At 37.7% G+C, this 26,549-nt stretch overlaps 1 protein-coding gene across 6 annotated transcripts in view; it reads left to right on the forward strand.

Moving 5' to 3' along the window:
* ldb2a (LIM domain binding 2a) overlaps positions 1-26,549 on the forward strand; it is a 113,586-nt gene that overhangs the window by 65,377 nt on the left and 21,660 nt on the right. For all 6 annotated transcript variants that reach the window (XM_037780479.1, XM_037780476.1, XM_037780478.1 and 3 more), the window contains exons 3-5: positions 4,016-4,188; positions 19,006-19,128; positions 25,021-25,104. In XM_037780479.1, coding sequence (XP_037636407.1) covers positions 4,016-4,188; positions 19,006-19,128; positions 25,021-25,104 — 380 coding nt within the window. The remainder of the gene's footprint in view (positions 1-4,015; positions 4,189-19,005; positions 19,129-25,020; positions 25,105-26,549) is intronic.

Here is a 26,549-nt window from a genome sequence, read left to right on the forward strand (position 1 = left end):
CGGGCTCTGCCCTTGAGCAAGTCGAGTTGCTCAAGTGGAACTGCCCAGTGATGTTTGGATGAAGCCTGTGGTTGCTGTGCAGCTCTCAGGCGTGCAGCAGTGTGAAGCAGGGTGTATCTGTGTTCTGCAGAAAACCCTATAGCTTGAAAAATAAAGGCAAAAAAAAAGTCTCTTTAAGGAGGAATGTGCTGCTAAGATGTGGTGTTGGAGATGCTATGGGTCGTTTTTGCAGATTGGGTCTGCACAGCTGCTCAACAAGTAACAGAAACGGCAATATTGAGCTCTGCAGTTAGCAATTTTTGTCCCAAGTGAAAGCTGTTTGACGCAGCTGCTCTCTGTTGGTGCTGTGCAGAATCCCTGATCTACATATTAAGTTGTGCATTGGAGACTATCTTGCTTTATATTCTGAGTAAACCCTGTGCATTAACATCTCATTTCTCACTTTCGCCTCACATTATTGTTTCCAAACACTGAAGTAAAGCTCTGCCTACACTGCAAAAAATCCGTCTTAACTAGCCATGTAATGACGTATTGACTCTAATCAGACTTTTCTTTATTGCAGAAACAATTAGTTGATTATCGGTTAGTCTACTGATAGAAAAAAACTGCTAATCGTTTTATTTTCAGCAAAAATGCCATAAATTTCAGTTGTCCCAGCTTCTCAAATGTGAATATTGGCATTTTTTTAATCTTCTACCTGATTTGGACTGTTGGTTGGACAAAACAAGATATTTGGAGATGTCACCTTGAAAACTTTGAGGCAATTTTTCACTATTTTCTGACATTGCAAAGATCGATCGCTAATTAGTTGTAGCCTTACTTTTCTTTAAAAAAGTGTTTTTTTAGAAAAAGTAGGGACGTCACGAGAACCAATACTTCTAATAATACTAATACTAATACTAAGTCAAAGCCAAAATTCTGACGGTACTCGTTTTTCTAGGTATCATCAGAGCTCGAGACTAACGGCGTCCAGTTGTCCCGGGGATGACACAAAATGTGTTTGGGATGTAGTAAACTCACTATCTACCCTATTTTTCCCTGATAATACTACATTGTGAACAACAAATCTGTAGAAATCGGCAGGACGAGAGCTAGCTAATCTTATCAGTTAGCTCCGTGCAGGACTGTGCTGCTTACCGGCTGCTAACAGCTATCGTTAACTAGCTCTCGTTCTGCCGATTTCAACACAGGAGGTGTCACATTATGATTCGTTCAGGCTATACTCAGTAAAAATTTAATTGAGTTAAATTGATGTAATCGGAATCAATCGTCATCATGATGTGTCAAATGTAATCTTGTAAAATGTAGTTTTTGGCGATAAACTTGAATAAATCCAGTTGTTTGAAGGAGATGTTTTCACAGCAATATAAAAATTATAATTGAGAGGGAATTATGACCTGTTTAACTTCCTAACAAAAAGCAGTATGCAAACGATAATAAAGGAGTGATGTAAATGGGATTTATTGTTTTACTTTTGTTTGTTTTTTTACTGTGGTATCAAATTTGTATCGAGAATGGTGGAATTTTACTGGCATTGGTATCGACTACTAAATGTCTGGTATCGTGACATCCATAGACGTTATCTTTTGTAGTTTTTGAAATGGAGATTGGTTTCATGGTGTAGATACTGTAGTTAATAGCACAGCTGTTCAGCTAAAGCATCTCAAGTTGACTTTTCTCAAAATCATACAACTCTGCTGATAGAAGGAGCTCCAATATATAACGAATGGGACTTCCTGCATTCTGGTCTGGTGGATAGAAGTCGTGTAGCAGGATTTCAGCTTCTTAGTGGGATTTTCATTGACTTTACCGAGGTATAGAGACAAAAGAACCCCCTAAGCTGTAGAGCTGAAGTTTAGGTGCGATGGTGTCGCTGTTAAAGACTGTTTTGTTTCGTCGAAGATGCTTTCAAAACCTTGATGAGGAAGCTCCTGATTGAAATTACATTTTTATTTTAGCCAAGTTGACTAACGGTAGGCTACTAAGATATACTGTTAACATTTTCATAACCGGAAGTTCAAAGCTTAGAAGGAAAGACATTTTAAGACATGATTTCAAACAATAAAATACAGGAATCAGTATCGTGCATGCCATCACAGTGCATCCATAATGTAATGGGAAATGTAAGCCTCTCTCTCTCTGTGTATCATCCATTCTTCTCCTTGAAGCCAGCTAACACGGCGGAGATAGAAACCAGACGAAGCCCGAGGGCTATAAAACACTGAAGACACTTTCTCCCTCCCTGACTCCTCCTCCAGTGTTCATCATGCAGACTGTTCATTGTCTCTTTAGGCTTCGGCGAAAAGTTTGCACTGCAGAAGTTGTCCATCTTAATAATTCAGTTTAAACTTAGTCATGCAATCATATCATTTTGAAAAATGTGTGAAAATACTTTCCTGTGGCGCCTCACTCGTACGAGGAATATTCAAAAGTGAGAGTTATATGAAGTGTCACATCTTGGAAGAAGTGCATCGAGAGGCCTAAATTCATGATATTGTCAGTTGTTTCAAGAAAAGCTTTAATCTTCAGATGTGTTGGAAAGAGTTGAATTTACCTCACCGCACTGGGAGATTTATTTGACACTTGTTTCAGAGGAAAATCAGACTCCATCTAAGAATAAAGGATTTTGGTATTTCTTGGAGGGTGAACAGGTTTCCTGAAGGCTGCCCAGTTAGATCAATAGGTTTCAGGCAATCCAATAGTTCCTGTAAATCTATAATGTGCTCGTTGCATTGAGAATTCATGAATTGACCACAATCAGCAGGGCGGCATGCTACTCGATATTTATCAGTGAGTTCATTCAGATTTCTCATGATAATTACAGCCCTGCCAAAAAATGTTGTAAATGATTTGTGTTTATTGTTTAGTCCCATTAGACGGCTTTTTCAGCTGTTAATGAGACCGGATGAGGGAAGAATATGAATGAACGCATGCTTTAAAAAAACTGTCATTGGCAGTATTACAAGCAACCCGCTGTAATGAGTACAGAGGTTAAAGTCAAATCAATAGACAGCTGACTCGACGGTCTTTCCTGTGTTCCTAGAATGATTTCATATGATAGAACGGGTCGGGTAGGAAGAGCAGAACATCTTCGCTCTCAAATATTTAATCAATTTCATTCATTTGAACATCTGATCAGTTTCTGCCTCCAAGGAGCTTTTGACAGCCAATAAAATATTTATCTTGATTAATGAATCTACGGCAGATGTCCTTATCAAGCAGTTTCTTTGCTTTTATGAATTTCTTAGCACATAAACAAACATCGCTTTTTTCATTTCTCTTAAATCTTTCATTTTACTTTATTACCTTTAATGTGTTTGTTGATTGTCCAGTGTAATATCTAGTATATCATGTGTTATCTGTACCATATTATCGTTTCTATAAATACTATAACAGCTTTTGCAGCATTAACACTAAAAAATATGACTATTATTATTAGTAGTATTAGTAGTAACAGGTGTAGTTGTATTAGTAGTAATGGTGACTCAAGTCTTTATTTATTCTTTGATCAGACAGTTTCTGATTTAAACCATAAGATTGTATTTTATTAAAGTTCTTGTATGACAATATTTAATATTTGAGAGGTCTTTTGTTGAATTAAAAATAAGGGGTTTTGTAGAAAAACATTTATTTATTTATTTATTTATTTATTTATTTATTTATTTATTTATTTATTTTAATTTTTAATTTTTAATTTTTTTTGAAGAGTAAATTATATCACCAGACATCAAAAGCTTTAAAAAAAAAGGTAAAAAGGTTTAAGGACTCATTCCTGCAGTACTCGGTAGTACCAGGAGTAGCCTTAAAATTGTATAGTAGTAGAAGTGGTAGTAATAGGCCTAATACTAGTACTAGCATCAATACAGTCTGTTAGTGATAGTGTGTTAATGGCAGTATGTAATCACCTCCTCTCTCTTATTATCTAAGCCCACTGTCTTCTCTCCAGATCATGTCATGTTTGCTCTACTCCTTCTGTATATTCATCATCTCCGTCCTCTCTGTTGTCTCCTTGCAGCGATCGGCCGGACGTTGATCCCCCGTTACTTCAGCACGGTGTTCGAGGGAGGGGTCACCGAGCTCCACTACATCCTCAAACACTCCAAGGAGTCCTTCCACAACTCCTGCATCACCCTGGACTGTGATCAGTGCACCATGGTCACCCAGCACGGGAAGCCAATGTTTACAAAGGTAACACCTGACCCCTGAGCTTCTCCCGCCATGAATAATTGATCACAAGCTATGATAATGGACCAGGCGAGGTGTTTAACTGGTTAAAGATCAAATCCATTTACACCCTTTGATTCTTTTTTTCTTCCCCATTTCATTCTGTCCCAGTGTTTTCAAGTCATACCTGGTGGCCTCGCTGTCACAGATGGGAAGGTCTTTCTTTCTTCTATCTGCTGCATGAATTACAAAATGATGAATTATCTGTTAAGTTTATATATATTTTAAATGTTTATCCCTGATTTCTGAAGTGCAAATTTAACTTTAAAGAGCATTCAGATCTTTTACTGAAGTAAAAGTAGCAATAATACAGTGTTAGAAATAAAAGTCCTGCATTCAAAATTGTACCTAAAGTAAAAGCACAAACTTATTAGCATTAAAATATACTTAAATATATATACTTAATATGCAGAATGGCCCATTTCAGAATAATTTTTACTATAATTTTGCATTATAATTATTGATACATCACTTGAATGTTGCAGCTGGTAAAGGTGGAGCTAATTTTAATTACTTCATATGCTGCTGGGTATTAACCTATAATAATATATCATAATTCATTAGTTGATTTATATTTTGTGCGCCCCATGTACCAATGCTGAGTCCTTATTGCTGCAGCCTGCGTTTGAATCCGACCTGCAGCCCTTTGCTGCATGTCATCCCACCTCTCCCTCCCCCTTTCCTGTCAATCTTCAGCTATACTAATAAAGGCAAGGAGTATAAAATGGCACAAAATGGAAATACCCAAGTAAAGTACCTCAAAAATGTACTTGTTCAGTACTTGAGTAAATGTACTTAGATACATTCCACCGCTGTTAAAGAGTAACTCCACATTAAATACACCTTTTAAGTTAGTAAATGATATGTTCTTTAGTATACTATCAATTGGTTCTGTCCCCATTACATAGTGTTTGTTACAACAGAAGTTATTTGCCCGTTTTCCAGTGAAAACAAAGTAATTATGTCCTCTAGACTCCCAAAAAATGGTAGGTCGTGAGTTGAGGTTTTAATGCATTTTTTGAATGTGTGAAGGGCATGTGTTAAAATGCTATTTGGAGGAGTAAAATCATCAATAAACTCAATGTAGTATATTATGTCTTAAAGGACAGGTTCACCATTTTTCAAGTCTGTCTTAAAACAATAGTCAGGTGTGAACATTAAAACAGTTATTGTTCGCTGTGATCTTTCCTCCCGTTCATACTGGCCTTTAAGAGATCGCTTGTGTGATGGAGGACAAAATCGACAGTCCGACAGTCACTTAACATTGGAAGCGGACTAGGAAGGGATCTCCTCAGAGCCAGTATGGACAGATGGGATGATTACAGGAATCTATTGTTTAAGGACAGACTTGAGAAATTCTGTTTGTTTGTTTGTTTATTAAATAAGATCCCCATTAGCTTTTGCATTGCAGCAGCTTTTCTCCCTAGGGTCCACACAGTTTACATGGTGACAATACAGCAATACACATTCACACTACTCATCACTGTACAAACACAAGCAGGGAAGGAAATAGACAGGCTCCCACTGAATCTACCATGATCTCACAGAAAGTTCAGAAATTGTGAACCAATCCTTTAAGATAAAAGCTTAACTGCAATTAAGAGTGTATATACTAAGTGTGATATTAGATTTTGTGATACTGTATTGATTTTCAAAAACACTATTGATTTTTAATTAATAGTTTGCATGCAAAGATTAACCCAGTCAATACTTTTATTTCATTTGCAAAGATATGCACCGCTCAGCGTATTATATGCTCTCAGAGTAGTGCTCTGATGATGGATGTTACAGGGACTGTGAGACATTCAAATGCAGATCCCACTCTTCTGATTGCATTAAAAAAGGAACGCTTTTTTATACTCTGATTTTATGCATACGGTGGTGTGTTCTTTATACTATACGTCAGTTTTCCCAAAATTAGATTTAAAAAATCACAATATATCTCGTTGCTTACAGTAATGCAATATGTTGAATCGTAACCTCAGTATCATGATACCTATTTTATCGCCAGATTCTTGCCAATACACAGCCCTAACTGCAACCATATTGACTATTATTGCATGTTGAATTCTAGCATTAAAATGCACCCTTCCTGTATTTTCCTATGATCAAATATCTGCACTAACCAGAGTTTAGAATTAATGCAGGGAAATGTCACAAGCGCCATATTCACCCTCTTTACTTATCAGCATTTTGTCCTTCTCCCAGACCCCAAAAATCCACTGGCATTTCTCATGTTAAAGATGTCGGCAGATTCTTAAGCCCTCAGGTACTCCAAAGGCAAAGCTAAGGGGACATGAATAAGATCTTTGAAGAGTATGGTTTAGTTTGCAGTATAAGTGAAGCCCGGACAGAAGCTGGGGAAACACAAATTGCGCAGGTGAGATAATCCAAACCTGACACCGAGGTCTTGTGAAAGCACTAAAGCTGAGCTCATCTGCTTTTGTCTTTGGGGAGCGAATCCCCCTGTGAGCCGGAGTGAATATCTGCTTCACCACAGTCTGATCCAGATGGCTAGCTGACTCTTAGTGTTCTTCTGCTGACTGTCTAAATGAATCTGAGGCCAGATACCTTGTCAGCGCCGAGCAGCCGAGCTAAAGGGATTCCATGTTCCCTGTACCATGAACCCTGAGCTGCAGCACCAGACCGGATTGTTCTGACATTAAACAGCTATACGCCCTCTTGTTTTCAGGACTTGACAGTGTGCACTCACTCTTGTGTGTGTGTGTAGTGTGCAGGGTCTGAAATTAACTTTTTGGCTGACCTGCCAAGGGCTGTGAGGCTAGAAAGTGAATTAAAAAAACATCACTGCAAAAGAAAATCTCCATTTCACCAAGTAATTTTGGCTCTTATTGAGATCACAAATTTTATTTTCTGAAAAGAAATTAGATTATTTTACTAATTTTTTCGATGCAAATGAACTTGATTAAATAATTTCTTGAGATTGTCCGTCATTTGTATTGACACGAAGGTAGCATTTTGCCTTTTCCAGTCTTGTTTATAAATGTTTAAAATCTTATTGAGCAAATTCTTTATAACCAGTATTAAAAAACCTGATGACATTGAGCTGTTTTTGAGCACCTTCTTGTAGATTTTTTTCTACTTTTAAAGAGTTTAATGGCTGAATAAGAATTTGTTTTGGTAATTAGGGGTTAACACTAGAGTCTGAACAATATTAGATTTTTAAGACCAATGTTAGTATTTATTAGGGCTGTCAAAGTTAACGCGTTAATAACGTCACTGATTGCGTTAACGCAATCGATCTTTCAGAAGTTGTAGCATGTTTTAAAGCTAGAGTGAAGATACTGGTATCATATGAAACTACAAAAAACCTAAGGAATCTATCGGCACCAACCACATCATACTAGCTTGTTGCAAAGGAGGCTAAGAAATGCTCCAAAGCTATGCTAAATTTTGGCGAGGAAAAACTGTCATGGCCATTTCCAAAGGGGTCCCTTGACCTCTGACCTCAAGATATGTGAATGAAAATGGGTTCTATGGGTACCCACGAGTCTCCCTTTTACAGACATGATTTATGATAATCACATGCAGTTTGGGGCAAGTCATAGTCAAGTCAGCACACTGACACACTGACAGCTGTTGTTGCCTCTTGAGCTGCAGTTTGCCATGTTATGATTTGAGCTTTTTTTTTGATAAATGCAGTACCTGTGAGGGTTTCTGGACTGGATTTGTCATTGTTTTGTGTTGTTAATTGATTACTAATAAATACATACATACATTTGCATTAAGCAAGCATATTTGCCTACTCCCATGTTGATAAGAGTATTAAATACTTGACAAATCTCCCTTTAAGGTACATTTTGAACATTTAAAAAAAAGTGTGCTTAATTTGCGATTAATCGCAATTAAATATTTTAATCAAATGGCAGCCCTAATATTTTTATTTGAGAACTTAAAAAAATCTGATCGTGACATATTGACCAATATTTATTTTTTCTCACATAAACACATACTGTAACCTAAACGCAATTTCTTTAGAAGTATTCTGCACATTAGATTATTACTGTATATGGTATTCATAATCTTGTGCAACCCTATTTATAAAAATACACATTACATACACAAATACTGTAAAAGAGCAGAGCCTTTTCTTTTATATGAAACTATACAATCATTTGTATTAATGGTCAGTATGTTCACCTAAGTGTTTCTGATTTAATTGATATGATTAATATTTGTATGAATGAACAGGGTCTGCACAAAGAGTTTGGAGACTTAACTTTATAAATAAAAAATATGGTCACATCTTTCATATATACGTACACATTACTTGTATTAGTCTACCTGTTTTGAAACGCAGCCTCGACACAATCCAGAAACATGTTGTAATACTTCACATTTCGATTTGGATTCTGAAGAAAAAATCATTTACACATGAAAAAGTTTTTGAGTAGTGTAGTGCAAGACCTTTATTTAGCATACCAAAGTCAAATATTACCATCATTTCACACGAGACAGGTGTTTACCTCAGTACTGCTGTCTGTGTGAGTGTATGTTTACATGCATGACTGCCGACGTGGGTTTGTGCTCATGAGGTCGTATCACTTTTTCTGTACATTCGGAGGGGAGATGATTTTGTATTCATGTGGTGGTGGCGTATGTGTGAATGGGTGTTTGTGCTCTTTGTCTTATCATATCAGTAAATGCTTATGAAACATCCCCAATAACACACACACAGGAAATGCTGCTGTTGTTTGGTTTTCGTAAACAAGGCTTCCCAAAAGGAACAAAAAAAAAAAACATAATATATTACGAGCGTCCGATATTAACCGTACAGAACAGAAACAGAACGGCCCCGGCCCGGTCAACAAAAAGCTAAATTTGATGCTCGCAGCGCTGCTCTCTTTTCATCTTCACCTAAATTGGATGAGAAGAATTAATTCATTAGAAAAAAGAAAAAAAGAATTCCAATAACTGAGCGTGTTCTCCCTGAGCTCCCAGCAGCAGCAGCAGCGAGCCTGCAGCTCTGGAGGCCCGAATCTCAATCAGCTCTGCCTCGCCTCGCTTTCCTCCACCACCACCACCACCACCACCCCTCCTCCTCCTCCCCCGTCCTTCCTCCCCCCATCCTCTCCCTCCTCCACCACCTCCCCTCCTCCTCCTCCTCCTCCTCTCTCTCATCCCCCTGCCTGACTCGCTCGCTCGCTCATTCTCCCCTCGCTCTCTCTACTCCACCGCTCTCTCTCATCCCCCCCTCTTCTTCTTCTTCTCAACACCCCCCCCCCTCCTGCACCCTCAACACACAGTTACACACACACACACACACACACATGCACGCACACACACACACATGCACACACACTCGCATCCTTCATCCCTAGAGAAATCATCCCCAGCTCCCAACTCGCTCTCTTGCTCTCCCACTCTCTCTCTCTGCCTGTATCTGTCTCTTTCTTTGCTCGTCTCTCTCTCTCTCTCTCTCTCTCTCTCTCTCTCTCTCTTTCTCTTTCAAAATTTCTAATTCAGATTTGGTTTTATTGACATGGCCATATTTAAAGGATAGCTCTGGTTTATTACAATTTGGGGTTTTATTTTGGTAGTTTTAGCGATCGTTCCTGTCAGTAATAACGACTCCGTAGTCACCAAGTTAATTGCTGAGATCTGGGAGGCTAAAAAGACATCGTACAGGGAGAGAAACACCAGCAGTCAGACGATCGTACTTTATTTTATTTGACATGTCGAGAAGAAGGACGTCAAATCATACACGACAATATAAAGGTCAAGGGTAAAACAATAAAGACTAATTGCCATTGTGATCCTTGGTGTAAACATAGAGTAGTAAAAATGCAGGAGTCCAGGTGACGGGCCGACATAATACCAACAAAACCAACACAGTTAGTTACTATAATACCTATAATACGGGTTAATACAGTTAAGCATTCAAAAGATAAACATATAAACAGTACAAATGTTAACTAACTGTTAACAAGTTTCCCATATTGTAAGCCATGCAGTAATTTATTTTTTTAGCTAGTGTTAATTTTGTCAGCTATTTTCTTTTTAGTTGGTCTTGTCAAATGTCCTCGTTCGTTTTTATCATATTTAGTCAGCCTCGTCTTTTTTCTTCTGTCACGTTTTAGTTGACTAAAAGTCTGGGCAGTTTAGTCATATCTTAGTCAAAGAAAACCATAACTACACGTACACTACACGTGGTTCATTTTGTAAATTCAAACAAAACAAAAAACGCAACAAAACTACATCGTTAGGTTTAGTAAAAAACATCATGGTTTGGTTTAAAATGTTTCACATGGGACACGGACAGCGGTCTCCTGGGGGAAGTCGTCAATATGCTACGTCACATGCTCTGCACGTCGCTCATTGTACTACATCACTCGCTGCGCCCGTCCGCGGACTTACAAACGTTTTTGTGATACGTCAAAGACAAACGCAATCCAGCACAAAATACGTTTCCTTACAAACATCATTGAGAATGCAGTTTAGTTGTATGGGAACGTTATTTTTAGGAGACAGGGCTGATAATTTCGTCTCTCTCATCTTTTTTTCGTCAACAATATTGCATGTTGATATAGTCACAGTGTTGAATGGTGTCATCTCGTCATCATCTCGTCTTTAATAAAAGGTTGTTGACAAACATATTTAGTCATATTTTTAGTTAACGAAATTAACACTGTTTTTAGCCAAGCTAGTTTTGAGGAGAAAACGTTCAACTTTATTTCAGACACAAACTGTAGGTCCGTGTCAACAGAACAGTAAAAATACTACCGAAACATTATCATTCCTGCTGTTCTTGTCATATTTGTGCATTCGCATTTTTCCTGTGCAATGAGACACCAACGTTTTAGGTGTGCAAACTTTTGGTTTTACCCCCAAATAATGTGGTTTAGTTATGCGGTTAGTTTCAAAACAAAGCCTCCTTCATATTCAACATGTATCAGCATCTTTCCAGCTTACCTTCGCTTGCTCTGTGCATCTGGAAAACCCATGTTCCAGAAAACATTTAGCGTTGGCAACCATCAAGCTGTCATATCACCAATCTGAGCTGCAGCATAACCAGGTTATATAAGGGTTTTTAATATTGTGTTTATTTCTTATTTCCTCTCTTTTGATTTATTTGAAAAGTATAGATTTGTGATTCATGTAAATGTGAACCCCACTTTGGGAACCACTGGTAGATAATGTGGCTAAACTGTGACCTTGTTTACAGTTTGTCTGATTGTCTTCGCTCGTGTTTCTTGTAATTGTAGTGATATCACCATGTTCCCAGATCATCACCAATAGAAATGAATGTCCAAAACTCTGAAAATAGGCTGAAGCTATAATAAACCAGAATTATCCTTGAGGCACAAAGCAGCTTGTACAAGTTGTTTTTCTAAAAATAAAACAAAAGGTGCACTATGATGAAAGAAAAACAAATCATTCAATACAAATCATTCTAAAAGGAATATCTATGAGATATAAATATATAGTATATAAAAGATAGTTTGACAAGTTGATGTAATGGTTGAAAAGGGATGCAGTAAAGGAGCTCAGCACAGTCTCGTGCCTCTCTTTCTCTCCCCGCCGTCGCTCACCTGGCGAGATGCTGCAGACTAACGAACTGGCAGAGTTAACAGGGAGCTTAGAGTGGGTGGTGCTGCTACCCGGGTGCTGGTGAACAATGTGCGCGTGTTTCACAGGGCGGCGAGGTGTTGACAAGGTGACACGGGGTGCCAATTTGACCAAAAGCCCCCAACCTCCCAGCGGTCCCAGCACCTCTATTCACTACCCAGCAGGCTTTGCCTTTTCCTGGCTAGTGTGTGTTAGCTCGGAGGGCACGGCCCTTGTTACCGGTGCCCAGTTGGGGGGTTCCTCCACGCTGGGAGGCAAGCAAAGAGCAAAAGGCGAGTTCGTGACACGGTGATCTCAGCTCAAGTGAATTTAATTCCCTGAGTGGAGAAATTGACGAGTGGATGTGTTATCAGCTGTGTGTGTTTTTCAGAGCTTTGCTTGGATTGTAGTTTTTCAGGAATTGTCACTCTACTTCTGTTATGATTGTAGATATTAAATTCTATTCATGTTAATCAACCTTTTATCAGTTATTATACTTTTTAAAATACTTGTCAATCCTAATTTCAGGGTACGTAAATATCATAGAAGCAATAGAATCAATACTTAAAATGGCAGTGAGGGTTATTAATTTGATTATAATGAGATGTACAGCATCGAGACTTCCTCTGGTGAATATAAATAGGATTAGAGTTAACTACGATAGGCTCAACTATTGCAACAAGCTGCTGACATTCCTTTTAATACTGCAAATGAACATGAGCCCCTGAATCTTTAAGCTTCATATTACCCATACGTTATGTTATGATGGGAAACCTATACTGAGTAGGTGACTAACCCTCTCCCCTCTGCTTTCCTTATTTGTTTGTCTTTTTAAAGTTACTTTGTGTTGTCGTCACACACATCCCTATTATTTTTGTCATCTCAGGTTTTCATTCTATTTACTATGACATGCTTTGATCTTTTTATGCATGTATTGTTTTTGCATTTAGATTAATTACTGAATTTGTTTGTTTGTATTGTTTGTTTTATTCCTAATGAAAGTCCATGACCATAATGCAGCTGCTTTTTCAGTAGAGTTTGGACAGACCGTGTGCAAGAGTCCACCACTTTTTTACCCGATTTAATTTGCATATTCACGTCTGACAGTTTTAGCTTTAGATTATATACTATTATATACTATTATTACTTTTAGATTCGTTTTGACATTTTAACCTTTATTGACAGAAGACAGTAGGGATATTTAGAAAACACTGGGAGAGAGAGAGAGAGAGAGAGGTGAGGGCTCTCAACAAATGCTGCAATCAAACCGGTGATGCTACAATTACTGTTTGTAGCATCTTAATAAGGCCACTGGGAAACTCCAATCATATACTATTCATAAGTTTGAAATGTATTCTGCTGTACACAATGACACCATATTTATCCTAAAAACAAATGTTGTATTGATTTAGAAAGTTCATTTGAGCTGTTAAATTAAGTTCACAGTTGTAAGTTGATTGTTATGTTCAACAACATCCTGCAGCCGCACTCATCTTAATGTATTTGCTTTAACTCAGTTAAAAGCCTTTACACACAAGCAGCGTTTTTTTTGTGTGCAATTAATTCGCACGTCAATATATTTTTCCCGAACTGTTGAGTGTTTTCACACAGAACACAAATATTATGCAGCGAAAAAGGGACATACTTTTTTCGGAACAAGGTTGGTTTTTTTTTTATTTTGCACCGCGAATAAAGTCATCAACCAATCACGTTGTGCGGAACCAGTTGAGTTGCGCCTATATTTATGAAACAGCAACATGGAGGCTCTGTAGTCCAAACCAGGACGGCAAACTTTATTTCAACCTTGACAGAGGCAGAACAGACCAGATCCACTACTTCCCTTTTTAGCTTTCACAATAAGAGCCCTAGACATAATATTCGTAGGCAAGTATTTAGCATTTTCATGTTGTTTATTCGTCACGCCTCTGGTGTGGAACGGCCTTAAGGCTGCAACTTATGATCATTTTCATCATCGATTAATTGATCCATGGTTTGGTCTGTACACTAAAATGTCAGAAAATAGTATAAACACAGGTTCCCTGAGCACGACCAACAGTCCAAAACCCAAAGATATTCAGGTAACTATCATAGAAATCTAAGAAAAATATTCATATGAGAGCAAATTAAATGATTCACACAATTGTTTCCAATTATATTTGTGGTGACTAATCGATTAATCGACTAATCTTATGAGCTCTAAACTTAACATATTGACAGTAACATTGATTATATGTACATATAGGGCTGGGCGATATGGAGAAAATCAAATATCGCAATATTTTTTACCAGATACCTCAATATCAACATTGCAACGATATTGTAGGATTGACCATTAGTGCTTTTACAAAATATTTACACAATGAGATTTTTGATAATTAAGTAATCATCAGTAGTAAAAGACTTACACTTATGCCGTATAACAATATCCAAAAATCGAAGACGATATCTATTGTCATATCACAATATCAATATAATATCCATATATTGCCCAGCCCCATGTGCATTAATCATAAATAACAATATATGCTGTAATCTTAAACTCTATAATCTTCCTGATACAGAAGGTGGAGTGTTGAGGTGCAGTATTATAAAGCCTGTCAGCAGCTTGTCGCTGTAATTGAGCATATTTAGTCAACTTTGATCCTATTTATATTCACCAGAAGCAGTCATGAGTGCTCATAATAATCAATTTAATGACCTTCAGCTCCTCTGTTGTTAATTGATTGTCATGTTTGGGTACAGTATTGAATAGTGTCTCAGCAGCAGGACGTCGCTGTTATTCTTTCCTTGCTCTTTTGAGCCGGAGATCCCCTGATCTCAGCCCCGTTGTGTGGAAGATTTATGACCCTGCTCTTAAATCAATGGGGACTCTCTGTGAGGGGCTGTACCATTTAATGGACCACTTTTTAATTCAGGGGGCTTTTCTTTCCTTTTAGTTTTCATAAGGGAACACTATTTAGCTACGGCCATTGTGAGAAATATTAGATTTTAACCAATGCTCTCTCAGAAATAAATAGTTTTGTATGATTGACTCTATGCTGGAGTCTGTGGCAAAAGGGCTGCCTCGGTTGCATTTGTGGTTAATGTCTCTGCACCAGTGCCACTAAGACAAGTTCCTATTCCACTTGGTAATTAAGGTGATTCTTATTTTGGTTCGGATTTAGCTGGTTAGCCAATTTATTTAGGAGAAATAAGAGCGATAGTGGAGGCGATGCTAAAGACACAGTTGGCACTATGGAAAAACAAATCAATAGTGCAGCGTTGTTTCACTGTAGGCTACAGCACCGGAAAGCATCAGAGGACACCGGCTCACCAGCAAACACAATTCAACTTATTTCACTGCTGGTGGCTAAATACCATAAATCTACAAAAAAATACACTTTCAGGAATGATGTAAAGAAGTACTTATTTCCTCATACATGCCTAAGTATTTGGTCTTTTAATAGGTTTCCCAAAGGGCATGAAAACTCATCCACACACATAATGACCATGATGCATTTCATTTCAAAGGAGGGAAGGAAAAACACTGAAGTCACAGTTTCAACAGCAATTTGAGTACTAGTGGATTAATTATAGCATTTCCTCTTATAATTCAACATGGGCTGAGAACCCGGGGGTTAAGTGTTGATAACTTTGGAGGCAAAACTTCAATAATATGCATATACAGTATGTTTATAATACACAAATATTGTTTGTTGTTTTAGTTCTCAGTGTACTTTTGCAAAATAAATGATATATATGGGGTTTTAAAGGAACAGTATGTAACATTTCGGGGGATCTATTGGCAGAAATGAAATATAATTTTAATTAGTATGTCTTTTTAGTGTATAATTACCTGCAAATACAAATCATTGACTTTATATATATATATATAACTTTATTTTCCAAGATGTAAGCCACCATCATGACATATAATCAAGGTAGACAGGAAATAAATAAATAAACAAAATAAAAGGATAAAAGGACACACAACAAAGCAAAACAAATAATTAATTAAAAAAAAAAAAATGAAACTAAAACTAAAAAGGTTACAGATATTATGCCAAACATAATAAACATTGTGTTAACCAATCATTAAGTTTTCGTCTTTAGGTGTTTATATCTACATACGGAGTGGGTCCTCTTAGCAGAGCTGGCCGCCATGTTTCTACAGTAGCCCATAACGGACAAAACAAACACTGGCACTAGATAGGGCCATTCGCTCTTTCACAATTTTGCGTCGGCCACCGTAGTTCTCCTACTTGCTTAGCACACTAGAAGTCTCATTTGGTTGCAATCTGCAATCTCAACACTAGATGCAGCCATATCCTACACACTGTTGCTTTAAGGCTTTTCTTCAGTGAAGTTTCTCAAATTTGGAAATTAATTGTTTCGGGGTTGTAGCTCAGTGGGTAGAGTGGAGCGTCCTTTAACTGCAAGGTTGGCGGTTTGATCCCCTGGTCCTCCTGTCAAAATGTCAAATTGCCCTTGAGTGAGACACTGAGCCCCAAATTGCTCCCTGGGCGCGTTACAGCAGCCCGCTGCTTCTAAAAATGCGTTGGATTAAATGCAGAGGTCATATTTCATGTATATGTCTTTTTTTTGTTTTAAGTTCTCACTGTACAGCAATGGTTTATACACACACTTTGACTTCTTGGGAAGGTATTGTTTTATATTTTGGGGGTGTTACAAGTCATGTTGCATCCTCTCTTCTCACACTGAGGTCAGCTGTTGGACAATCTGCTGTTGGAATTAGACTAAATATAAAAATACAAGATAAAGGCCATTTTTTTAAGTGTCCATTAAACACCAAGGATTATTTCCAAACATTGCTTTAGTCTAATCCACACTTATCTAGCTCAGACAAGCCCTTTATCCGAACTGTTGCAGATTCCAGATGTGTTTGCACTTAAAACCAGCATTGAATTGTGTCAGTCAGTGAAAAGGAAGTGTTAATTTCCAAAATGCTATATATGTATTTTAAGAAGAAATGAAATCAGAACCCAAAGTTCCTCATTCAGTATAAAAAAAGGCAAGACTTTATTCACCCCTGGGGGAAAAGTCACATGTTCCAGCAGCACAGATAAGAGCCAAGAGATTACAAAAAACTAATTTGAATAAAATGAATAAAATAACGATGATATTAAAAATCTATATACAGTATATACATTACAATACATTAGACTATATAAGTGAACTGTGTAAATCCAGTGGTCTTGCAGCCATGATGTGAATATAGGTATCAGCATCAATGATAAAGACAAGTATAGCGACCGCTCGGTCTTAAACAAAATATTCTGCCTCCCCTTCCAAGCCTGGCAAATAAAATATGCTACAAAAAAGTTCCCTTCTTGAATCACAACTCAAGTTTTTAATAGTCATCCAGCCAAAAAGAAATCTATATAAATGGAAGTCATTTTACTAAAAAGTACATAATGTAATGATACAATATTATGCAATATATATATATATATATTGGAAACGGAGAAGATATAATAGCATATGATATGATATAAACATACAATAATAATAATAAAGTAATAATATAAGTTGTCTAATGCAATGTACACCATATTACTGCTACTTATACTATTCCCATAGTGATAACAGTAATAGAGATATGTAATCAAGGACAAGGTACAGGTATACATGGCTTAGAGCAATAATTCAATATGATAATTTATTGTCTTTCAATGGAATCGTATCGTGATGAAATCATATATAGAGATATCGTGATGCACAATTACGTCGTCTAAATTGATAGTAACAAGCACATACTAACTCATTTCTCCGAAAATCTGATCAAACTCCTCAGTTAAATCAAAATATTGTCTTAATCTGATCTGTGTGCATGCATGTTAACACAAGTAGTGTATAGCTGGAAATATATATATATTTTTTTCTCTATAATTTCACTTGAAACAGATACGTTCATTTTGCACTAAAGTTCTTAATTAAATGAGAAAATACTCTGTAGTTTTGATTTGTCAAGTATTTAATTCACACAAAAATAGGCTTTACAATGTGGTTATTTGATATAGGCTATTTAGTTATCGAATTACCAGAAAAAACTTGCTATATCATGATATATATTGTTATCGAGATATGAAATTATCTATATCCGGATAGAAGCCCTAACGTGGTGGTTTAGTTCATTCTGGACAGGTGCGGTGTAAAACATTAAAGTGCAGCTACTGTCTTTCAAAAGTTGGTGTCGTTCTTCATTTGTTCTAATCAGTTTATTTTTAATAGCAGGTGTCACATTATAGAACAAAACTCTCTGTATATTGTAATCTCAATAACTCTGGAAATGCATTGTTGCACAAAGAGTGAGATCATTATACAGTATCCACATTTTACAGCTCTGCATTCAGGGTTTTTTGAAGCAGTCGAGCTTCTATTTATACTTATTTTTTTGAGTTAGCGGTGGAGCACGTGACCAGCAGGGGTAGGTAGGTGGGTGGTGGGTGGGAGGTGGGGAAAGAGGGTGGGGAGGAGGGCGGTGGGGGGGGGGGGTGGGGGGTGCAATATGGCCGCTAGCCTCTTTCTTGCTGATCCTCAGGAGACCATCTGCGCTGGGGGCATTGATTAGAGTGTGTCTGGTGGGATTACATCTTTGCCGTTGCCATGCCAACTAATCAGCTGATTTTTTTTCCCCCCTTCTCTCTGTCTGTCTCTCTCCTCTCTCTCCGCGGTTGTCACAGCAACGAAATATGGGAGAAGCGCAAGGGCCCCGGCAAGCGCTGAATTCAGCTAAAGGGGCGAAAAAATGTTTTTTTTTCTCCTCTCTCTCTCTCTCTCTCTCTCTCTCTCTCTCTCTCTCTCTCTCTCTCTCTCCTCCTAATTGGCAACTCTCTCTGACCTGAAGTTCTTTTGTCTCTGGTGTAAACACACCCCTCTCCAGATTACATTTATTTTCACATTTTAGAAATAGCTGGATGGTTGAGAGGCCCAAGGACAGATGCTCTGAATGAGGGAAGCGAGCGGAGTAAATATTGGGCGCATAATAGCTCGCTCCGTTCTACAAAGTCCTTGAACAAATTCCAAAACGGAGACGAAACCCTTCCAGCGTTTTTTATCAGAAATCACGCCTGGCCAATAAACACTGATTTCTGTTTTTTGTCTGCGTCCAAATCAGCTGACGGCCGCCTGCCAGCCGGTTAAAGATTACTGGAAGAGATATGAGGCTGAGGAGAAATGTAAAGTAACGCTAACTATGTGATCTTTGTCCAGGTTTGTACAGAGGGTCGTTTGATACTGGAGTTTGCCTTTGATGATCTGATGAGGATCAAGACGTGGCACTTTACCATCCGGCAGTACCGAGAGCTCATCCCCCGCAGCATCCTGGCCATGCACGTGAGTGTGACATCATTAACACGCGACCAAACCCCTCCCAGAGTTTTTAGGTGTCACTTTTTCAATCCTAAAGGGGGTCTCTGCACTCTGCCAAGACACTTTTTAGAAGCTATTCATGAGCATATGAAATTTAAACGCCAACAAAGCAGTTTGGAGGGTTTTTTTGCAAACCAATTTATTTGCAGACATCAAAGGCCACTGAGGATAAAAAAAGGGCCCTTGTCTGAAAAGGGAGAGAGAAAAAAAAAAACAAGGTCGAATGAATAATCTGCTTAAGTGACTAAAAGTGTAACACACATTTAGTCACTGCAGCCGTGGAGTGAATCCGGAGCTACTGTAGCAGAAGGTCTTCTTTTTTCGACATGATTTTGAACTGAAGGATACAGCCCGACCGCTAGGGAAAAATAATTCAATCTTTCTATAAATAAAGGAAGCCAAATAAGACATGGTGACTGTTTCTATTATTTTGTCCACCCCAGTTTCTATCAGTGAGGCTGGGCTACTGTAAATAACAGGAACACCTCCCTGAATCACACAATACAATCCAACAGCACCACAAAACTGAACATTATAACCATGGCGGTTTTATTCCAGGACTGTTGTATTAGACATTACTTAAAGCTAGATGTACCTAATGAACTGGCAACTGAGTGTATATTCACATTGGCCCCAGTGATATATAGTGGCGCTTTTATATACAAAACTCTCTTTCAGACATACACCTCTGTGCATGTGTTGATCTGATGTCTACGTAAGCTGCCAAGACACTTTTACTGTGTGTTAAAGTCATGACAGTAATCTTACCAGGTCGGACCTACCAACATTTATATAAACCTTAATGCGGCATAAGTCTGACTCCAATGATAATGCTGATATGGCAGCACATAGTTAAATGATACACTGTATATAAGAAGTGGACCTAGTCAACGTGGCGTCACCCATTGGTTTGTGGACTGCTGTTTTGAAGCCTCGAGTTCGACATTTTGGCCGTCGCTATCTTGCTTCTTTGCAACCAGAAGAGACAAGCAAGGATGGAGCTAAGAACAACCAAACACTGAATAAGACATTTTTAGGTGACCAAAATTCTTTAAACTTTCATGAACTGAAAACACACTTTGAAACAATTAAAGTTGTAAGACAAAAACACGGACAACTCCCAGACCGGACAATGCCTTGTTAGCGACCTGTCAATCACAAGGTAGCCACGCCCTAAAGCATACCCTGCTTTATGGTCTATTTGACACTAAATAATTTACTAAATGAACATCATACTGTATTGAAGAAGACTTGAAACTAGCGATTGAGATCATAAACTCATGTTTGTAATGTTTACTGAGGTAATAAATCAAGTGAGAAGTAGGCTCATTTTCTCATAGACTTCTATACAATCAGACTTCTTTTTGCAACCAGAGGAGTCGCCCCCTGCTGGCTGTTAGAAAGAATGCAGGTTTAAGACACTTCTGCATTGGCTTCACTTTTCAGATCTAGAGGTTGCCCACTGAGTTAAATACACAAAGAGAATTGAAATGTACGTCTTGTTCACTTGATTAGGATCTTTATAATATTTTACCCAAATATCATCTCCCATGCTGAAAGGAAATTAAATCAATTTGCTAAAATATGAACCAGTTTGAAGGAGCCGACTCAAAATCCTGTACAACCACAATACTTAGACCAGCTGCCTCATTCCTTGTATTTTCAGCTTTCATCTTAAAAGAATAGCCATCAAAACACTTTATCCACAGCTTGTGAGAAAATAGAAATTCCCAACTGAACGTCAGACTTTATAAAACAGTCAGCGGAGTTCGCTACCTAATAAACGATGAAATTGATGAGAACATTTATTAGGAGATTCACTAGAAGATCGTCATAAATTAAAGCTTCAAGGGAAAGATAAAATCCATCAGTGATGCAGCCTGTGAGAGAACAGAAAACACCTTCCTCCATTCATATCATTAAACTTCTCAACTCACAGCTGTTTCACAGCGGTGACGACGCCTCCTCTCTTTCCGTAAATGTCCTGTCATGTTTGAAAAGAGCCGTAGGGAACATTTACATAAAAGTTACCAATGTCTGGATGACAAAAGACATCACTTTAACAGATAGATGAAGCCAGTAATGTTACGTATTCCCTGTTGAAAAGGGGCTTTGGTGAGAAATATTACCCAAAAAAAAGCAATAGTTTTTAGCAGTGATATCCAATACAGTTAGTATACATGCAGCTCCTCCCATAAAACGAGATTCATTCCAAGTATTTTCCATTTACCCCCATGGAACTAAAGGTGTGTGTTAGAGGCAGCTTCGTCCGTGTAGCCGGCTTCTTTTTTTTTGGCCAAATCTTCATATGAATTTCACTCACCAATAAATTGGCCCCTCAGGGTATTCACACTAATTCCTGGAGAGTGGGATATTGTGGGGTTTTGTGGGTCCTGGCCAGATCTTCAGTGATTTGTGTGCGAGTGTGTGTGAGTTCAGTCTTTTGATCGTTGCCTGGACTAATGAAAGCAGATACGGACACATGGGAGTCAGAACAGGAAAGTTGAAACTGCAGATACCAGTACAGATGTAGCAGGGCCCAGTTTTTTGATGAGAGCCGAGCTACTGCTGCACTTTTATTTAACAAGAGGAAATGTTTGGAAAAGAAATAAAGTTATTTTAGTTTCAGAAGTTTTTAAAGAAGCAGCCTGTATTTGATATTAATATGTTAGATGCTAGAGGTGTGTGTTCAGTGATGGAAATTTGTATCAAACAATACACTTTAAGTAGAAGCACATAAGCATTAGAATAATATAGTGTAATTGTTTTAACTTGAAATGTAGCCATGGAATTACTACATATTATGATGGGAGGACAGAGTAGGTGTTTGTTTCTGCAGTTCCTGTAGCGCCCACTAGATGCTGACTTCAGAAACTCACCTGTTTTGAAGTCAGAATCAAAATTGTCGATTGTTTTTTGTTCAATAAGACATTTAGTGTTTTACTTATTCTTACATTTGTCGTGACGATGGCTTTAATAGTGCTCGTTGGCAGCCAGCAGTAAACCGTTGCCTTCATTAAGTCCCTTCAGAAACCTTTCGTTGATGTTTGTTTCAAGTTCAGGTTCAGCTTTAATATCCCAAAAATCCTTTACCTAAGTAAAAGTAACAATAACACAATTTACAGTTCCATATAGATGAATTCAAATTAATTACAAATAATGCAGCATGGCAAAGATACAACAGCTGTTAAACACATTAATAGCAGCAGTAATACAACATACAGTCTACAAAGAGGCATTAACATAAACAGTATATCCACTATATATAGAATAAACTATCTAAATGGATAGTGAATAGTAAGAAGTAGTCATCAATACAATATAATGATGTGCTTATGTGCTTTCAATTGTGCTAATGTGCTAATGTATGTTTTCTTTAATGCCATCAACTTGCCAGTGACTGCAACTAAAAATTAGCCTGTATGGCTAAATCTGTCACATTTGCATAATGGCTCATGTTAATTAATGTGCATTGCACCTTTCTAAATAAAATAAACATAAACATAAACAACAGTATTATATATAATAGTATTGTAAGGGAAAATGTACTCAAAGTATCAAAAGTAAGTATTTCGTATGCTGAAAATCGGCCCCTGTGATTGTTATATGTTATATTATTTGATTATTATTACATTTCATTAATGTAGAAACAACATTTTACTGGGTCAAAGCTCATTATAACTACATTATATAAAGTTTGGTACTTTAATCCCTAACAATGGGTCATATTTTATAAGTTGATCATGTTTTTTGTATGTAAAGAGAGCAATATTTCCCTCTGACATGTAGTAGTATCATAAAACTGTACCTCATGGTATAAAAAAGTACCTCAAATTATACTTATTTAGTGACATTGCACCACTGCTGAGCAGCATCCAGACTTCTCTAACATTAGTTTTAATGTACTGTGGAGCTCCTTCACTGTTTAAACATCTTATTTGTTAACATGCATCTTAAACTCTGAGTGTGTACTCAGTTGTTTGTGTGTCTTTGTCGTCTTGAACTGAGTGTCTGTGTCGTCCCTGCACCATATGTGCCGGCGTTCTACCCGTTACACATTGCTGTTGATACGTGGCTGCACCAGTGCTGTCGAGACAGATTTCCTGTACAGTGCATTTAGACTAATTCTACTTGATGAGTAAAGTAATTCAGATTCTGATCCGCCGTCGGCCAAATAATGCACACTAATTCAATCCTCCCGTCACTCATGTCGGTCTGCTGACGGTACAGAAGAACTCTTTCGCTTCCCTCTTGACTTTCTCCACACAGAGATGCGACTGGAGATAGAATTATACATTTTTCATGAGGCGGTGAATGCGAGTGTGCTTCTCCTCAGCCTGGGCTATGTTTTGCTCTGTCAATACCTACTGCTTCTTATGATTTGACTGCTTATTGTTGGAGCGGCAAACAAGCTCGGTGAATAGTCCTCCTATAATTGCTATCTTGGCTTTGTTCTTATTTAAGATGCATTCTTTACTCCTACACATGCTGCATAATCCAGGAGTTTTCTATTTTACAATCAGTTAATTTATGCAGTGCTGATTTTTTTTATTTGAAGATGGTGGTCAGTTCTTAATGTTTTATGTAGGGCTGTCAATCGATTAAAATATTTAATCAAGATTAATCACATGATTGTCCTTAGTTCATCTTGATGAATTGTAAATTAATCGCACATTTTTTTATCTGTTCAAAATATACCTTAAAGGGAGATTTGTCAAGTATTTAATCCTCTTATCAACATGGCAGTGGGCAAATATGCTGCTTTGTGCAAATGTATGTATATATGTATTATTTGAAATCAATTAACAACACAAAACAATGACAAATATTGTCCAGAAACCCTCAGAGGTACTGCATTTAGCATGAAAAATATGCTCAAATCATAACATGGCTTAACTCAAGCCCAACAGGCAACAACAGCTGTCAGTGTGTCAGTGTGCTGACTTGACTATGACTTGCCCCAAACTGCATGTGATTATCATAAAGTGGGCATGTCAGTAAAGGGAAGACTCGTGGGTACCCATAGAACCCATTTTCATTAACATATCTTGGGGTCAAAGGTCAAAGGTCAAGGGAACCCTTTGAAAATGGCCATGCCAGTTTTTCCTCGCCAAAATTTAGCTTAATTTTTTAGCGTTATTTAACCTCCTTCGCAACAAGCCAGTATGACCTGGTTGGTACCAGTTTGATTCCTCAGTTTTTCTAGTTTCATGTGATGCTGCTATCTTCACTCTAGCTTTAAAACTGAGTCCGCTACAACCTCCGAAATATCGAATGCGTTAATTATTTTTGCGTTATTGTCTTGTTTACTTTGACAGCCATAGTTTTATACGAATGATGCAACTGTCAACGGGATCGAGCAGCTTCACAAAAACAATAAAGCACAATAGAAACAAATTGACGGATGCAGATTTTTGCACAACAACTTCACATAATCAAACTAATTTTCCGTGCTGCCCAGACCCTACATACATACATACATACATACATACATACGCTGAGCAACTTCATCAAATCCAGCAAAGATACGAAATTGAAAATGTGTGGAAATTTAAATGGAATGACAAAATGATATTGATTAATTAGCCTCACAGTTTGACAACAGTGTGAAATGAAGGCCTGAAATACTTCCATTCAGCTTCACGGCACAACTGCGATAACAATGTTAAGTAGTTGCATTTATGACTCGAGGGTGTGAATGTGTCGAATGTGCATTTATCTGATGAATGCCAATTAGCCTAATTGCCTGTAGATAATTAGTTTATTCGTAGTCAGTTGAATACAAACATAACAAAATAAAGATGTGCAGAATATATAGCTTATATTTGCACTTTTTTTCTCCGCTGCTGGCTTCAGGCACAAGACCCTCAGGTGCTGGAACAACTGTCCAAAAACATCACTCGCATGGGTTTGACCAACTTCACCCTCAACTACCTCAGGGTAAGGACTATCTGCGTGTGTGTGTATGTGTCTGACAATTTCTATGATTGTCATTCTGCTTTTGTTTTTGTTCTCATCTCCTCACACTTTAATGCACTCCGAGGAACAATTCTTGTCCATCTTTAAATGAAGTAATTCATGTTGCTCATGCTTTCCAAGTAACTCTCTCATACTTATGTGTCTAGACAGCATAAATGTGTTCTTTATTATGTAGATTATTCATGTTTTGTCATATTAAATATGGTCATGACATGATTACATCACCTGCTCTGCAATAAATCTGTAATATTCTATTTCAAATGTTGAATTTACAGGTATATTCAGTGTTTGAATATTCAAGTTTGAATAAGAGATGCTTTTTTCTACATTCTCATATTAACTCTTTAGTTTATTTAAGGTCATATCGTGACTGTAAATGCAACTATTTTTCTCTGTCTTACTAGAATTGAAAGCTTATGCTTTTGTTTATGTGCTGAACACGTTTTATGACTCTCGGACGTTTGAAACCCAAGTGTATAATTTCAAAAGTGCATGGCATCAAAACAAAGATATAAGCACTTATTTCTTCTTTACTCTCCGCCTATACGTGTTTTTCTACCTGACCGCAGCATTATAATTTAGGGAAATAGGAAGTATAAGCCGGCTGAATACATTAGTGATTATTTCACAGGGTTTTGTTTGTGTTTCTCGACGCCACAGTTGACTGACAGCTACGATTTCCAAATGGGAGAACAAGAGCGAGCGGGAGAGAGATGGGGAGAGAGAAGAATTAATTGGATACAGAAAATTAGCATAACATTAATGAACGCTCCCTGTTGAGACTCATAATTGTGAAATGGCGCGCGAATCAGGGAACGGCACCTCCGCTGCTTATAATAACTGAGTGAAGAAAGACACAGAGAGGGAGAGGGGAGCAGGGTGGCTGTTTTTGTTTTCCTATAACAATGATTTCCTATACAGAAAGCAACTGTAATGCGGCTGAAAGAGAAAACACATAATTCAAGTATCTGTAATTACACACTAAAAGATTTGGCTTCTGTGGATTCTTTATTTTTGGTGATTCAGATGGTCAGTGCTCAGCAAACGAAACAATGAAACGGGGATCATGCCTCGTTTTCTGTTTGCTGACAACATGCGTTTTATGGTTGTTTGTGTCTAAATAGACCCAGCTTTGCTTTTTGAAGAATGGTTAGTTTGTCGAAATGACTCGCATTGCCTCAGTGGTCTAAACCTGAAATATTTCACATAAATCCTCACGCGTCAGCTGAATTAGGAACTTTCCCGGAACACAATGTGGTTTTATTTAAAATGCTACGGGAAACATTCATCTTAACGAGGGATTTAACCTTCGTCTGAGGTTCGCTTTCATTCCCGTAGTAATGAAAACACCATAAACTACATAGATTATTTCACGAGTAGTTTAAAAGCAATTGTATTTAGTTTAT

Source organism: Sebastes umbrosus, chromosome 9 (genome assembly GCF_015220745.1).
Source record: "Sebastes umbrosus isolate fSebUmb1 chromosome 9, fSebUmb1.pri, whole genome shotgun sequence".
Taxonomy (NCBI): domain Eukaryota; kingdom Metazoa; phylum Chordata; class Actinopteri; order Perciformes; family Sebastidae; genus Sebastes; species Sebastes umbrosus.